This window comes from Octopus bimaculoides, chromosome 6 (genome assembly GCF_001194135.2).
Source record: "Octopus bimaculoides isolate UCB-OBI-ISO-001 chromosome 6, ASM119413v2, whole genome shotgun sequence".
NCBI lineage: Eukaryota > Metazoa > Mollusca > Cephalopoda > Octopoda > Octopodidae > Octopus > Octopus bimaculoides.
In genome coordinates, this window is record NC_068986.1 from 83,054,424 (window position 1) to 83,071,626 (window position 17,203).

General features: G+C 35.3%; 1 protein-coding gene across 2 annotated transcripts in view; it reads left to right on the top strand.

Annotated features, from left to right (window-relative positions):
- The window catches only part of LOC106871461 (zinc finger protein 271), an 18,699-nt gene extending 1,721 nt beyond the window's left edge, over window positions 1–16,978 (top strand). Inside the window, exons 2-3 of one of the 2 annotated variants that reach the window (XM_014917933.2) lie at window positions 36–857; window positions 7,700–16,978. In XM_014917933.2, the coding sequence (XP_014773419.1) occupies window positions 8,039–9,688 (1,650 nt within the window). In that variant the 5' untranslated portion in view covers window positions 36–857; window positions 7,700–8,038 and the 3' untranslated portion in view covers window positions 9,689–16,978. The other variant, XM_014917932.2, reaches the window with a different exon arrangement.
- Window positions 16,979–17,203: the final 225 nt, after the last annotated feature.

Genomic DNA, 17,203 nt, shown 5'->3' on the forward strand with positions numbered 1-17,203 from the left:
GAAGTCATCGCCTCGGTGAGGCCCAATGTTCGAAGGTCGTACCTCACCACCTCATCCCAGGTCTTTCTGGGCCTACCTCTTCCACAGGTTCCCTCAACTGCTAGGGTGTGGTACTTTTTCACATAGCTATCCTCATCCATTCTCGCTACATGACCATACCAGAGCAATCGTCTCTCTTGCACACCACAACTGATGCTTCTTAGGTTCAACTTTTCTCTCAAGGTACTTACACTTTGTCTAGTATGCACACTGACATTACACATCCATCGGTCATATTGCTTCAATGATTGACAAGTTGAAGGTGTCGATATTCTGTTGCTTTTTCTCCTAATAGACCCAAGAATACATTGATTGGTCATTTTTTTAATTCCAGTTCATTGCTGATTGAACAGGTATTTCAACTGTGAGCATCCTGGATTACATTGTCCAAAAGATAGTAGCAAGTTGGATCATGATGTAGAGGCTCTTTTGTTGGCTCAGAAATTCTACCATGTCATAGTTATTAAGTCTTGACATGTAACCAAGCAAGATCAAGTGACATCTGAGGATTGTTGATGACATTGGTAGTTGTCTAAACTGTTCTTTGATTTGTTTGTTGTGTATATATTATCTTGGTTTCAGATAGCAAGTTATTTTTTATAAATATCTAGTTTCAAACTGGTTGAATTTCCTTTTCTGATAGGATTTTAGATGCCATGGATCTTTATATAGCACACTTGAAATATGAAAAGAGCTTGAGCCTTAAATCTTTCTGTTTCTCCAGTTTTCTATAACTATTTGAAGGCTTCTGATGTATTACCAATACTACATTAACTTTGATAATCCATGTCATTCTGATGTTGAATAGAATTCTACAGGTAGGTGAATATTTTGATATTTGCTTTCTTGATAAATTCTAAAGCTATAACAGTCAGTCTCTTGCAATTATAAATAATCTGTTGTCCCATCAATGCCAGCACGGAAAGCAGGCATAAAATAAGGAAAGAAGGAAAGTTCATCCATTACATAAAATATATGGGACTAATGCAGTTTCGCACCTCTCCTTGAAAAATGCATTTTTTTCCAGATTCCTATGTTTTTAAATGTCGGAGATTACGAATTTAAAAAAAAAAATTTGCCCCCCCCCCCATTTTTGATTTTGTTTACTTTAAAGAGATTGTAGCGAATTGACGAACATATGCAAATCGAAATTAAATCCAGACAAAAACATTAAAGCGAAGAGAATTTGCATTTTACTTGTGTGAATAAGAATTTAATGTAAATTAAATATACACTATTTTATGAGAAGCAAACATTAATGTTCAATAATTAATGTTATAGAGTTTAATAAGGGGCTCAAATTTCACCCTCTCGCCCAATTTTAAATTTTGAACATTTTCATCCATTTATTTATTTGTCTGCATCCCTGTCAGTTTATTCATAAAATATATTTGTCAACTAAATGTGGCGGTCCTATAGAAGATGATGTTACTGTTGTTTTTAGCCCCAGGAAGACATTCATACCTATCTATCTCCTTATGCTTATTGAATTTAAAATTTTGAAAAAGTGGTTTCTTGCATATTCGGAATCTCTGTCATCTAAAACATAAGCGGAAAAAAATTTCGAAAAAGTTCAAAATTTTAAGTGGAGTAGTAGTGGTGGTGGTGGTGTTTAAAAATTAATTTTTTTGTATATTCATAATCTCTGACATCTTAAAAGTAGGAATCTGAAAAATGTTTTTTAAAAAAAATGCATTTTTAAAGGAGAGATGTGAAACTGCATTAGCCCCAAATATATACATTGGCAAAAACCTACATATCTATATATATATGATACCACTCTTCAGTCCTCTCTAACCTTGTTTACCCAAGTGTCATTCATATGCAACCTTAGATACTTTATGCCAAACCTACACTGACTTCATGAAAAGAGACCTAGTGAGCATCCTTCAGTGAGATCATGCTAATCATGAAAACACAATCACTATTAGACATTACTGTATGCTTACCTATCTATGTAATATTACCATATTCCACTATTAAACATTAACGACATTCAAATAAAACCCCTCAAAGTCACTATGGATGTTAAGCCATACCATTTCTAGCAAAGTCTTTAGACAAATCCAACACCACAACCTGTAGAATACTGCAGGTGGGTAAGATATGCACTGTATTTCTTTTTTTTTCCACAAAAAATTCTTTGGATTTCTCTGTTTTCAACAAATCCTTTTTTTTTTAATGCAAATGAGCTTAATTGATTTAAGCATGGTATTTGTCCACCTCCTTTTTAATCTCCCTGCCTTTTCCTCTATGAAAAATATTGCTATAAGGTATCCTGAATGTGAACGGAACTCTAATTGAAAATGAGTCAGGTGGTAGGAAGAAGCAAAAAATGAGCCAAGTGGTATTGAGAAGCAAAATCATTTGCAGGTTCATAATAATCTGTGAAGATGGAGCTGTTGAGGAAAATAATGAATTTCTAATTTTACAAACTCATGTCAAATTACTGTTTTGATCTGAAGCCTTAGAAGGTGTTTTTACATGGGTTGTTAGAGATTATTTTAAACATTTAAAACTTATCCAATAGAATACCAAAGAAAGAATTCTATGGATGCTCTCATGCTGGTCCAGTAATGTTGCTATGGGAACATATAGCAATTCCAACTTCTGATGTATCAAAAATGGCTGCATCTGATTCGGTGAAATTTCCCCCAAAATATCAGTTCCTCCAAAAGTGATAAGATTTTCCTAATTAGCATGAAAAACTACGTGTCTAAAAATGTTCTAAAAAAAAAAAAAATCGGATCTGATGTGTGAAACCAAAAACATCCCATGTATGACATAATTCCTTTCACTCAAATTCAACTTTCAGTTCCTAAACATTCTTCCAGTTTCATTTTGATGACGAATTTTCTAAAGTACTACCCAATATTTTACTTTCGTTTTATTACGCTGATCTTTGCCGACTCCAGTAGTTACACTTTCTGGAAACGTCGTCAATACTTTTCAGTGTTGACTTATAAACCTTTAGTAGTTAATTATGATTGCTAAAGGAAATGTACGTACCAACTGCAAGTGTAAATTGGTCTACCCAATAGTGTTACACCGCTAAACGTAATGGTATTTTTAAGCAATGTATTCGTTTATGGTTAATGGGTTGGATGTGGTGCTGAAGAAGGAGCAATAACTCCTGAAATATGCATATACACTCATTTTCTATTTTCGATCACATTTTCACATAGACGTATTCATATACGAAACATCGTAACTTTCATTGCTGGCTCTGAATTATATAGAATATCTGCAAGAATTAACTTAAAAAGCAAAATAAATAAACGTATGTGTGTGTGCGCGCGCTTGTTCGACACGAGCTCTCTCTATTTTCGTCATGCGCATTCCAACCGGATATTGACTGTTGTGCTCCACGCGGTAAGAACACATGAATCGGACGACATCGGTTAAGAAAATAATCTGTTGAATATGGAACATTAAAAGCATCGCAAACAATTGCTTTTAACTATACAGATGTACACAAACCGAGTAGTAACTATATCTATAAACTGACACTCTTGATCACCACCTCTGACTTCATCGTTATTGCTGTCATTTATACGAGGTACATTTTTGTTTATTGTTTTTTTCACTCACTCGACTTCTTTCATTTATTTATAATGCCTCTTATCGTTTATTGAAACGAAAGTAAATTTTTTAAAATTAAAGTACGAAATATTCCTAGTTTCTATTTCATACTTTACTGCTAAGGTAATCTGTCGAGAGTGATATTAGTTTCTTGACGGCTGTGATGATGAATTTTGTCAGTTATATGTTGAAATAATTTTCAATTCATTCTGTGGCTAATATTAGCCTGGGACTGTCTCTGGTCAGTCTTGCTCACGCGGTCTCCATGTAACTCGCAATCTTGTCTGTTGCTTACCTTGCGATCCAATTCATTCTCACGGTGTCTACTCTGTCACTCCTATCGCCCCCCCCCACTATTATCTTTAAACCGTGTAATGTGACCGACCCATTTGTATTCTTGATGGTAGTGCACTGTTATTGATTCCTCTCTGTTGTCGGATCCAGGTGTGGCCCCCTCCGATCATGCAGAATGACACCATACACTCCATCTTGTTCTGTACAGTGAGTGTATTCTTATGGTGGTGTTTTGTACTTGCGTTTTACTTCATACATCATCACTGACGTAATGTGTATTCGTTGAAGACGATCCTCATATTGGCCTTGATGCTTCTTAATGATGTCCACTCTCCCAAAGTCCGCTTCATCCGAACTTTGATCTTCTCAAGATTTCTCATGAGAATACTGCATCTTGTATCGCTGTTCTCCCAAGAGGGATAAAACTGTCCACCTCCTCAATGGTCTGGTCGTCTATAGCAGGGGTTTTCAAACTTTTTGACTTGCAGACCCCTTTATATTTCAGGCTTTACCTTAGGGACCCCCTTATACACGCTTATGAAATTTATACATAAATATTTGCTTAAAATGACATATTTTTACATTTATTTATTTAACAGTATTTAACAAATAGGTTTATTGTCAATTAAAAGATTTCGATTAAAAAACATATATAAAATCAAATTGCCCATAAAAAGTATTTGCTGTCCACGGGCCCCCTGTCTTGTCCTTGCGGACCACAGTTTGAAAACCCCTGGTCTATAGTGACATCCACTGAGGCAATGTGGTTATTGCATATGGAATCCAACTAGTCGGCTGGTGATATGGAAGTTGGTGAGCATGCCTTCCAGATCCTACACAATGTCTGCATTTGTCACCTACTTCCCTACCTCCCTTATCATCCCTCAACACTTGTTCTTTATTCATTATATCTATCCCCTCACCCATACCCAATCTCGTAACTCTCCCATATATTCTTGCAATCTTTACCTATCGTCATACCTAATTCTGTCTCCCACTCTCTTCTACTTTGAGGGTCCACCCATACACCTCATTATCACTATTTTTATCTCTTTTGCAGCTCCACCATGACCACTTCCACTCTTCTTCTCTTCTAAACTATGAGTAGCCTTGCAGTTCCTCTACTGCAAGAAAACTGTTCTGTTCTGATCCCATCTCTCATCACCTAGCATAGAGCCACTGCCCTTGGTGTTCATAGTATTGCAAGCTGCATGGCAATCTCACTCATGCTGGTACCATGAATAAAAGCCCCCATTACTCATTGTAAAGCGATTGGCATTAGAAAGGGTATCCAGCTGTAGAAACCTTACTAAAGTAGACATTGGAGCATGATGCATTTGTTGGACTCATCGGATTCCATTTAATCCATGTGAGCATGGAAGATAAGTGTTAAATGATGATGATGTTTGTAACCATGACCATCCACATTTTTCTCAAAATGTAAGCATATTTAGATTACAGAATTCCTGATGCAGTGCATTTATTCTTTATCTATCAGTACCACCACAAGCATCCAATCATTTTTCTATGTATGCATTTTAAACAGCAAATATATGTATTAAAGGATGTATTTTATATATGTGTATATTATCATCATCCTTCAGCTCTTTAGCATTCAGATTACTCTGTAGAATGTAATGCTTATTTATTCACATTAAAAAAGTTAATCATGTATTATCTCTATAGCTTTGAGACTTCAGTGATAGGATTGTTTATTTTTAGAATTTCATTGCAGGGTAGGTTTGATATTGCAATTTAAACATAAAACAGGTACATTATTTGGGCTGGATATGGTTAATTGAAATGCTAAAGGGTTAATACTCTTCTATGCTGGTATGAGTTGGATAGTCTTAGATTGGATTCAACAGGTCAGAGGATTATCATGCTCCAATATCTGCTTTGGCATGGTCTCTATGGCTGAATGTCCTTTCTGATACCAACCACATTACAGAGTGTATTGGCTGCATTTTTTATGGCACCAGCACTGGTGAGTTCACTATGTTGCTTGCAAGATTAAGCTCTCCATTGACTGTGTGGGCCTACAATAGAAAAGAACGCAGCTTTATACTAGGTGAAGAAAAGTTAGAGTATGAAGGAAGGGTTTGAACATTTTTCGAAATTCTTTTCTCCTGTTTTTGACGACAGAGATTCCGAATATGCAAGAAACCACGTTTTCAAAATTTTAAATTCAATAAGCATATAGAGATAGATAGATATGAATGTCTTCCTGGGGCTAAAAACAACAGTAACATCGTCTTCTGTAGGACTGCCACATTTAGTTGCCAATTATATTTTATGAATAAACGGATAGGGATAAATAGATAAACAGACAAATAAGTAAATGGATGAAAAAGTTCAAAATTTAAAATTGGGGGGGGGGGAATTTGAGCCCCTTATTAAACTTTATAACATTAATTATTAAACATTAATGCTTGTTTCTCATAAAATGGTGTATATTTAATTTGCATTTAATTATTATTTACGATTATTTAAGGCAAACACAAGTAAAATGCAAATTCTTTTCACTTTAATGTTTTTTTGTCTATTTAATTTTGATTTGCATATGTTTGTCAGTTCGCTGCAATCTCTTTAAAGTAAACAAAATCAAAATTTTAAATTGGGGGAGGGGAGAAATTAAAAAAAAAAACTATAACAGGCATAGGAAGCGAACCCATATATGCACATATGATAACTTCACAGGCGGCTGCAACAACATTTACCACAATGGCAGCAGCATAGGCGAACACAAACAGTGAGTTACAAGAATGGTACATAAAGTCGGCTTCAAAGGTAGCCATAGCGGTAAGTGGGTAGGGGAGGGTCATAGTGCTACTAAGAACAATGACACATGCATCCACACACAGACGCATGCGCATATAAGGATACACATCATAGAACAAAACGGAATAGGCAGAGCAGGAGCACACACGAGGACTGAAAGTGTCGCTGAGGAGGTCACAGATGTGTGATGAAAGATTTCTGGACAGTGGACATGAGTTAGAATAAGAACAGTAATAAACAAGTGAATGAATATATAGTGCAGGTATTTGGCAGAAAAAAAAAAAAAGAATGACCATCTCAAAATACAACAATATTTATATCTATAGTTTGTCATCATCACCAGTTTAACGTTCACTTTCAAGTGCTGGCACGAATTGGACGGAATTTGTTGTGGATGACTTTCTATAGCTGGATATTCTTTCTGTGGCCAATCCTCACCTGTTTCCAGGTAGGGTAATATTTCCTCATGATCAGACATGTTTTCACTGAAGATAGGAAATGAAGGACACCTCTTGTATGACAGTGACACAACTATCACATGATGTTAAACTAGGGCGACACTAAGATATATATATATCATTTAATGTCCCTCTTCCATGCTAGCATAGGTTGGACAATTTGACAGGAGCTGGTGACCCTGATAACTACACTAAACTCAATTGTCTGCTTTGGCATAGTTTCTATGGCTGGATGCCCTTCCCTAAAGCCAACCACTTTACAGAGTGTACTGGGTGCTTTTTAACTTATATAGATACATATACAATAAGTTTCTTTCTGTTTCCATCTATGAAATCCACTCAAGGCTTTAGTTGGACTAAGGCTATAGAAGACATGCCCAAGGTGCCACAGAGTAGGCCTGAACCTAGAATCATGAGGTTGGGAAGCAAACTTCTTACCACACAGTTGTGCTTTCACCTGGATTTATTAATATAGAAACATAATAAAATTTAAATTTTTTACATTTTAAGCATCCTCCATTTATACTATCTTTCTCTTATTTCAGAATATCGGAAGACATTGGTATAAAAAAAATTTGTACATTGGATGCATCATCAATATTTATCATATTTTAAAGACTAAACGAAGAAATACAGAAAAGATGCAACCCTGTTCATATAGATCCATGGTAGAATCACTGTGAAATATATCCCATGGACTGAGATTAAAATGAAATATTTTTACATTTTGAAGAGTGGAGTATGTACAAAATGATTTTGCATTCTAATTAAACTTGCATTACAAATAAATTTGCAGTGACCTCAGATATTGACAAGGATTAGAATTCCTGGAAATGTGTTGGAAGAAATACTTGTAAGGAATATGATATAAAAGCAAAATATAAATGTGTATATATTGCATTAAGAAAAGAAAAATTATGGAAAATATATCATATGAGAACAAGGTTAAATGCAAAACAGATTCTAAAAAAATCAATTCTGATGAGCTGCTGAAAGAGAGAGCAAAAACATCATTCCTCTGCAATAGCTGTGGTAAATCATTCTCTCAAAAATGTAATCTTAATATTCACAAACGTATTCATACGGGAGAAAAACCATTTCACTGTGATTTCTGTGGTAAATCATTCTCTCAAATAAATCACTTAACTAAACATAAACGTATTCATACGGGGGAAAAGCCATATAGTTGTAATTTCTGTGCTAAGTCATTTTATGGAAGTGGTGAACTAACTAAACATGAACGTATTCATACAGGAGAGAGGCCATATCACTGTGATATCTGTGGCAGATCATTCTCTGTAAATGATCACTTAACTAAACACAAACGTATTCATACAGGGGAGAAGCCCTTTCACTGTGATATCTGTGGTAAAGCATTCTCTTGCAATGGCGATATACCCATACACAAACGCTCTCATACAGGAGAGAAGCCATATGATTGTGATATGTGTGGTAAATCATTTACTACAAAAGGTCACTTGACAACTCATAAACGCTCTCATACAGGTGAGAAACCATATCACTGTGATGTCTGTGGTAAATCATTCATTCAAAACTGTCAGTTGATTAGACACACACGCATTCATACAGGAGAGAAGCCTTATCACTGTGATACCTGTGGTAAATCATTCTCTGAAAATGCCCATTTAATTAATCACAAACGTATTCATACAGGAGAGAAGCCATATCACTGTCATATCTGCAATAAGTCATTTTCACGAAATGATCATTTCACTCAACACAAACGTATTCATACAGGAGAAAAACCATATCACTGTGATATCTGCGGTAAATCATTCTCTGTAAGTTTTCGGTTAAAAATTCACACACGTATTCATACAGGAGAGCAGCCATATCACTGTGATATCTGTGGTAAATCCTTCTCTGAAAAAGGTGACTTAACTAAACACAAACGCATTCACACAGGAGAAACCCCATTTCAGTGTGACATCTGTGGTAAGGCATTTTCTAGAAATGCTAATTTAACCACTCACAAGCGTGTTCATACTGGTGAGAAACCATATCACTGTGATATCTGTGGTAAATCATTCTCTCATGGAAATGTCTTAATTGCACACAAATACATTCACACAGGAGAGAAACCATATCATTGTGATGTCTGTGGTAAATCATTTTCTCAAGCAAGTCACTTAAGTAAGCACAAACATGTTCATACAGGTGAGAAGCCATATCATTGTGACATCTGTGGTAAATCATTCTCTGTTGGAAGTGCAGTAACTGGACACAAACGTACTCACACAGGAGAAAAACCATATTGTTGTGATATCTGTGGAAAGTCATTCTCTCAAACAAGTCATTTAACTGCTCACAGGCGTGTTCATACTGGAGAGAAACCATATCACTGTGATGTCTGTGGTAAATCATTCTCTGTAAATGATTCCTTAACAACTCACAAACGTATTCATACAGGAGAGAAGCCTTATCACTGTGATATCTGTAGTAAATCATTCTCTCAAATAAACCACTTGACTAGACACAGATTTATCCATACAAGAGATGAAGCATCGCTGTAATAATTGGTGATTCATTCTCTCAAGATGATGACTTACTGCACATATATTTTTACAGGAAACTATATTGCTAATATCTTTGGTAAATCATTTTCTTCAAAGGATCACTTAACTAAACACAAGCATGCTCATACAGAAGAAAAACAATATTGCTGCTATATCTGTGGTACATCATTCTCCTAAACAGGTCACTTAACTATATATGTATATATTCATATGGAAAGTGACTGTAGTTGAATGTATTACTTCTGATATAATTAAAATACCATTGTAATGGTGTACTCAAAGTATTCAGAGCTGAATGAGAAGCTACTACATCAAGCATTTGTTGACTGGAGAAAGCCTTTGAGTTCTACACTGTAGCTTGGTGGTTATTAAGAAATCTTAGTGGAGATGAATGGTTTATGAGAGCCATGCAAGCCATCCCTGTATTACAGAATATATATATATTTGGATGGGGGCAACACTATGCAGAGACAGTAAAGCATTGAAACAAAAACACTACTAATGCACCAGTTATTACGCAGATGTGTAAAATATACAATTTGGTCTACTCAATTTACTTTAGCTTACAAACCTACAAACAGTAGGTTTGTAAAGCAGTGTCTGTGGATTGTTGAAGGGAGAGTATTCAGTCATCGATGAAACTAGCTCAATTTCCTCTTTGTTCATGAAGGTATATAAACCTACAAACTAGGTTTGTAAGCAGTGTGTCTGTGGATTGTTGAAGGGAGAGTACTCAGTCATCGATGAAACTAGCCCAGTTTCCTCTTTGTTCATGAAGTTATATATATAGGGTCAAGGTGTTCACAGCATTGGCTAAAAACCTAAGATGTATTCTGCAATATTACTGTGAATGCACCAGTAATTTTATTATTGATTTATTTGACTTTATAGAGGAATTGTTAAGAAATATATTCTCATAAATCAGATATGATAACATCAGTGTAAAGTTAGGTTACAACTAAATATTGTTACTATCTCCAAGGCCTTTTGACACAAAGAGCCTCCATATATTCTCTGCTTCTGTTTCAGTTCCCACCCTATTATAATCTTTCTCTTTACTTGTTGACCAAGTAGGCCTAAGCCTTCCTCTTTTGTATCTTGGCCTGTCCATTTAAGTTGGTTCTAACCATCATCATCATCATCTTATTAACTCTTAAAAGTTCAGTACCACAAATAACTGCAACTGTCACTGGGTTCCTGAACTACACATGATTTATTCTTTACATTATTGAAGCATCTTCAAATTTTCACATTTTTTAATAATTTATTAGTCCAAGGCAGTGAGCTGGCAGAAACGTTAGCACATCGGGGAAATGCTTAACGGTATTTCGTCTGTCTTTACATTCTGAGTTCAAATTCTGCCAAGGTCAACTTTGCCTTTCATTCTTTTGGGGTCGATAAATTAAGTACCAGTTGTGTACTGGGTCGATCTAATCAACTGGCCCCCTCCCCCCAAATTTCGGGCCTTCTGCCTAGAGTAGAAAGGAATAATTTATTAGTTCCTGTTGTGTTGCAGCAAGCAAGAATGGTTAAAGAGTTGTTTGCACTTTTTCATTGCAAGGGTGTCCTTTTGGGTGTCAGTGTGCAGTGAGGTAACAACCAAGAGAAATCACCAGTCTCATTGGCATTGAATATGTTTTATTAGTAAGAAGAAATAAGTTTCTTTATTTCCCCTTCTTTCTACTTATTTTGATTTTTGCATTGGAAGGTTCTTTCATCATAGATAACTGAAGCTGTTATCCTGTAATGATCACAGAATAGATTTAGCCACGAGGCACTTGTCTGAAATTGAATGACTTAAAATTTTTACTAGTATACTGAGCTTCTTGAATGAGCATCTTACTAAATGGAATATTTATATCTGTTTGGTTTGTAAACCAGACAAAATCTGTCCTATCAATATCTTTGAACATGGCAGGCTTTGTGTGTTTTCATCTTTTACAGATGGAATTTTTCTTCCAAATCTTTGAGTTGTGAACATTGCATCTCTTCATGGATTCACAAATTGTTTTCTTTTAAGAATGAAAGTATTCCAACCATTCCATATTTTTTTCAAATTCAAAATTCAATCCAAATAGAGACAATACAAATCAGAATTAGCAATTGGCTTAGCTGGAGTGTCAGACACCAAGAGATTTCCACCCAACATGATTGCAAGTTCTACCACAAGTCTGTGCCCAGGCCAGACACATATGCTGAGTTCTCCTCTACAGTCCTCAGCCAGATCTTAAGTATACCTTGCTTCCACTTGAGTCTGTTTGTGGGCCATGTAACCAAGGATCTGCAGCTGTCTTATTGCAGTGGTATCTTGTAGTTTACTCAACCAGAGCCTATCTCTAACTTTGTTTATGATGTGTGGTTGCACTAAGAAATTCTTTGTTTGGTTCTAAGGTAATATCTATATAAGACAGCTGCTGCTCTTTCTCCATATCTCAAGCATGTATATATATTATTATCATCATTTAATGTCCATTTTCCATGCTGGCATAGGTTAGACAGCTTGACAGGAACTGGTAAGGCCAGGGGCCACACCAGGTTCCATAGTCTGTTGTGGGTTGGCTTCTACAGCTGGATGCTATGCTTGCATGGGATGGACAACATTTGTTGAAGCAGATTTTTTACAGCTGTATGCCCTTCCTGTTGCTAACCCTTGCCTGTTTCCTAGTAATGTAATATTCCCTATGACCAAATGTTTGCCTGGATGATAGGAAATGAAGGATATCACTTATATGACTATGTGGTTGGGAAGTAAACTTCTTACTATACAGCCATATATATATAAATGTTATGTCAAGATGATGGAACTACATTTTGTTAACTTAACAGCCGTTAGAATGAGTTTTTGTACATGCTATATTGAACCTTCAGTTATAAATTGTATTTTATGTTATATAAATGTCCTTTGTGAATTATTTACATCGTGATCATGTTTAATTTGCCGTCCTAATGTGCCGGACGTCTTCCTCTAGTTTTGCTGGTAAGAGACGAAAATATTTGTTTTTGAAGTGTGTGCAAAAGTAACGAAGGGTCGAGTATTCTCCCTTGGTTCGTAACTGGAAATTTTTTCTATTTGAATAGTTCCTACATTTTCTTCCATTTTATTCTATGTTGATAGTAAATTTTATTTGGTTTCAAACCAATTTCTGGAATTTGTTTTACTTGGATGGCTTTAGAATATCAATTTAGCTTTTCAAACTTAAACCATAAAGTATATGAAAAATATGGTTGCATATCAAAAACAAGTCTTTTCATGTAGCACATCTAGAAGTACATATTTTTCCTTTGTATCAGATGTTGATTCTATTCTCATTCCCATCCATTCTGTTTCCTAGCCACTGACATCACATTGTCCACCAGATGCCAACAGTTGATTACTCTATAGTATGTTCTTGCCTGAATTTGAAAGTCATCATCATCTTCATATAACATGTTTTCCATGCTGGCATGGGTTGGGTAATTTGACATGTGGTTGACCAGCTGGGGAGCTGTCGAGGCTCCATTTGTCTGTTGTGACATGGCTTCTACAGCTAGATGCCCTTCCTAATGCCAACCACTTTACAGAGTATGCTGGGTACTTTTCACATGCCACCAGCATAGATGCATTTACCTAGCACTGGCACAAGTGCATTTTATGTGGCACCTGGTATCTACAAGGGATAAGCCTGTGTGTATGGATGACAGCAGTTTTACTTAGCTTGATGCATCTTCTCAAGTACAGCAAATCACAACAATTCCTGGTCTCTTGTCATTTCCTCAATGAAGCCCAACATCCAAAGATCTGTTTTCACCACTTTGTCCTACATCTTCCTGGGTCTACCCCTTCCACAAGTTTCCTCCACAATTAGAGCTCAGCACTTTATGCAACTGTCCTCATCCATACACATCACATGACCAAACCAACACAGTCTTCTCTCTTGCACACAACATCTGAAGCCTTTTATACCCAGTTTTCTTCTTAAATTATTTACACTATGTCATTTGTGTACGCTAACACATCCAGTGGAGTGTGCTAACTTTATTTCTTTCAAGGCTTCTCAAATCCTCTGTGGTCAAATCCCATGCTTCACTGCCATGTAACATAGCTGTACATACACAGGCATCATACAATTTGTCTTTCACTCTGAGGGACAGGCCCTTAGCTACCAACAAAGGTAGAAGCTCTCAGAACTTTGTCAAACCCATTCTTATTCTAGTGACTACATTTTCAGAACTTCCTCCTCCTCTGCTCACTTGGTCTCCTAGGTAACAGAAGCTATCTTCTACTTCCAATTTCTTCTGTAGGCCAGGTAGTAATTTGGCTATAAGAACAAGTGTAGAGTAGCTCCCAAGAGCAACCAGTCTTGAATTCCTCTGTTAAGATCTGGAGGACTAAGATAAACAAGAAGGGGACTGAGAACTGAACTTTGATGAACTCCTACCTGCACACTGAATCCATTGCTATACTTGTTGCCAACCTTCACCTTACTGGCTGCATCTCTGTACGTGGCTTGTACACTTCTCACTAACCACTCATCTATCTTTAGCTTCTGCATTGACCACCAGATAAGGGAGCAGGAGACCCTATAAAAGAGGCATTTTCTATGTCAACAAAAACCAAGTACAGAGGTTTATTTTTGACTAAATACTTCTGCACTTGCCTAACCAGGAATATAGCATGAGTCATGCTCCTACCTGGTACAAATCCAAATTGTATCTCCTCTATGCTAATTCTGAACTTTTTATTTGTAATAAATAAGAACAGAATATATCAAATAAACTGATGACAGTAGCAATAAGGTGATAAAGCTTCCGGAATATCCATCAAATAGACTGAGGATATTAGCAATAAATAGATCTGACTTTTGGAATATGTATTATTAAAAAGCCATTAAATATTTTCTCCTCATATATTCCAAATTCAACCTTGATACACACACCTTCATCAAAGACGTAAAGGAGAAGGGAAATTGACACAACCAGTGTTTACATCAGTGGCTATACAATTGTCAGCTGATGTTTGCTCATCAGATTCTTGAACAGACTTCAGCAACATAAATTATCACTATCCTTCTCCACTGTCAGTTCTTAATCTCTCTCTCATGCTATCATAGCTTGACTTGGTCTGTTTAATTAGATGAAATTATCTTTAAATTATTAAGCATAACTACAGAACCAATTAACATTTACTTAATTTGAACAGTGCTGTACACAGCAGCAAAACCCATATGAACAACTATACGATTTGCAAATATATTTTGATGATTTTTAATATTTCTTTCAATATTTACATACTGTTAGCTCAGGATCTGTATCAATTTTTTATTGCATTATCTTCTTTTTCTGTAACAACTGTTTCAGGTTTAAGATGATGCTAAAACTCTAATTATTAGCAGTAACTAAGACCAACATTAAAACCTTTATTGAGATGAAAAATATCAAAGAGAGATACTCAAAAAGGATCTCCTACAAATAAAATGTAGATCTCCTTTGATAAGAGATATATTTAGGAATCTGCAAAATTAAGTCACAATGTAATTTTAAAAAGTTTCAAGATCTGCATTTTCAGGGCAATCCTTTTTAAACATTACTGAAAATAATGTCAACATTATTGAAGTCAGTACAGGAAAATATTCCATTTAAGAAAGCTGGAATTTCTACAGTCACTGAAAATCTTGGATTGGTATACATCAAACATTCAAGGAGCCATCCACCTCTACCTTTACAAGTTTAATAACGCTAATTAAAAATGTTGTAGTGAAAAGAACATTCTCACAAGTTACCAATAAATGATTATGATTGTCAGACCATATATATATATATCATAATCATATTTTAGCATCTGCTTTCCATGTTGGTAAGGGTGTGACTGAAACTGGTAAGCTGGTTCCAATCTGATTTGGCATAGTTTCTATGGCTGGATGCCCTTCCTAATGCCAACCATTCCAAGAGTGTAATGGGAGCTTTTTATGTGCCACTGTCATGGCTGCCAGTCATGTGACACCAGTATTGACCACAACTATGATTTCACATTGCTTGATTAGTCTTCTCAAGCAATGTAATGTATTTCTAATAAAGAGTCCATATACCCATGTGGGTCCGTATAGATACATGGCCATATCCTGAATATTTTAAGTTGTGTGTCCAGTAATAGGATCTGGATTGCCTCCTGGGTGTGCAATCAGCAAAGCTTTCTTCTAGTGTATGGGGTTGTATGCTTAGAAATGAGGAGTCCATAAGGCTCTTAATATAGTCAGAATATGTCCATTTTTTCATGTATATTTATCTATATGGGGCCATATGGGTATATGAACTCCTTATTTCTAAGCATGCAACTCCATACACTGGAGGAAGAAGGCTTTGTTGATTGTGCACGCAGGGGGAAAACCCAGATCCTACTATCAGGTACACAACTCCTGAACAATAGAAACAAGCTGATAATAAACCGTAACAAAATTCTTAAAACATTCAGGATATGTTTACTTTAACATGTATATATATATATATATATAAATTCAATTTCCAAATATTAAGTTTTGCAGTTTTTTTTTTTACTGCAAGGGTAACATACTGAAATGTTAACTATTTCACAGCTATATTTTTATTGAAATGTTCTACCTCTGCATTTGTATACTTGGTTAAACTAATTTTTATATTTATTTCTGTATCAAGCAATTTCTTATAATATAGCAAGAGCTTCTTACATAAAATTACTCTTTAAGGCTTTAATTTGAATATCTACTCTTTAAAACAGATGTTTTTCTTTCATTTATTGGCATACCAGAGTGAATTGATATAAAAAATGGTTAAGGTTCTATATACAAAAAATTAGTTGACAACAAAAAGGAAAATATAATTTATATCCATAGCTTCTTACTTATTTGGATCTGTTTTTTAAAAATATTCCAAGTTTAACTAATAAAGATTAATTTGCTGCTGAATTTTTTATGCAAAATTATGTCAAAATGCAATTTTCTCTTGAAAATTCAGGAAAAAAGAACATTGAAAATGTCACGAAGGCAGTTATCAGAAGACAACATGTGTCACCATGACAATTATTCACTAGATTACGTGTCATTGTGGATGATAATGGGTTAATTAGCATACTTAAAGCATTAGCAATAAAATTTAGCATTGGTTAGACTAACATTTTCCTTAAAACTTTTTGTTTGTTGTTAGCTACAAGTGGTAGTCAAAAATTTCTAATGTGTTGTTTTTTTGTAAAATTTGTAAAGCAGGAAAATTAGCATTGGATTACAATTTAATGCAAACTTTCTTCCTTCAGTCTTGTGTAGTCATTTCTATTTGATGGAATGTTTGCAATAACATTTAAAAGATGTTGAGACACTGAGTTAAATGTAAAATTTAGTTTCATCTTGGATTCAAATTCCACAGGCATTGACTTTGTATTTTTAATTGAGTTGAGAGATAGTCTATTGACTGATTTTTATTCTCGCTAGACCACTGGTGGTAAATAAGATTTCTAAAAATTTTTTTGCTGCCCTATAATTTATTAATATATATATATATATATAT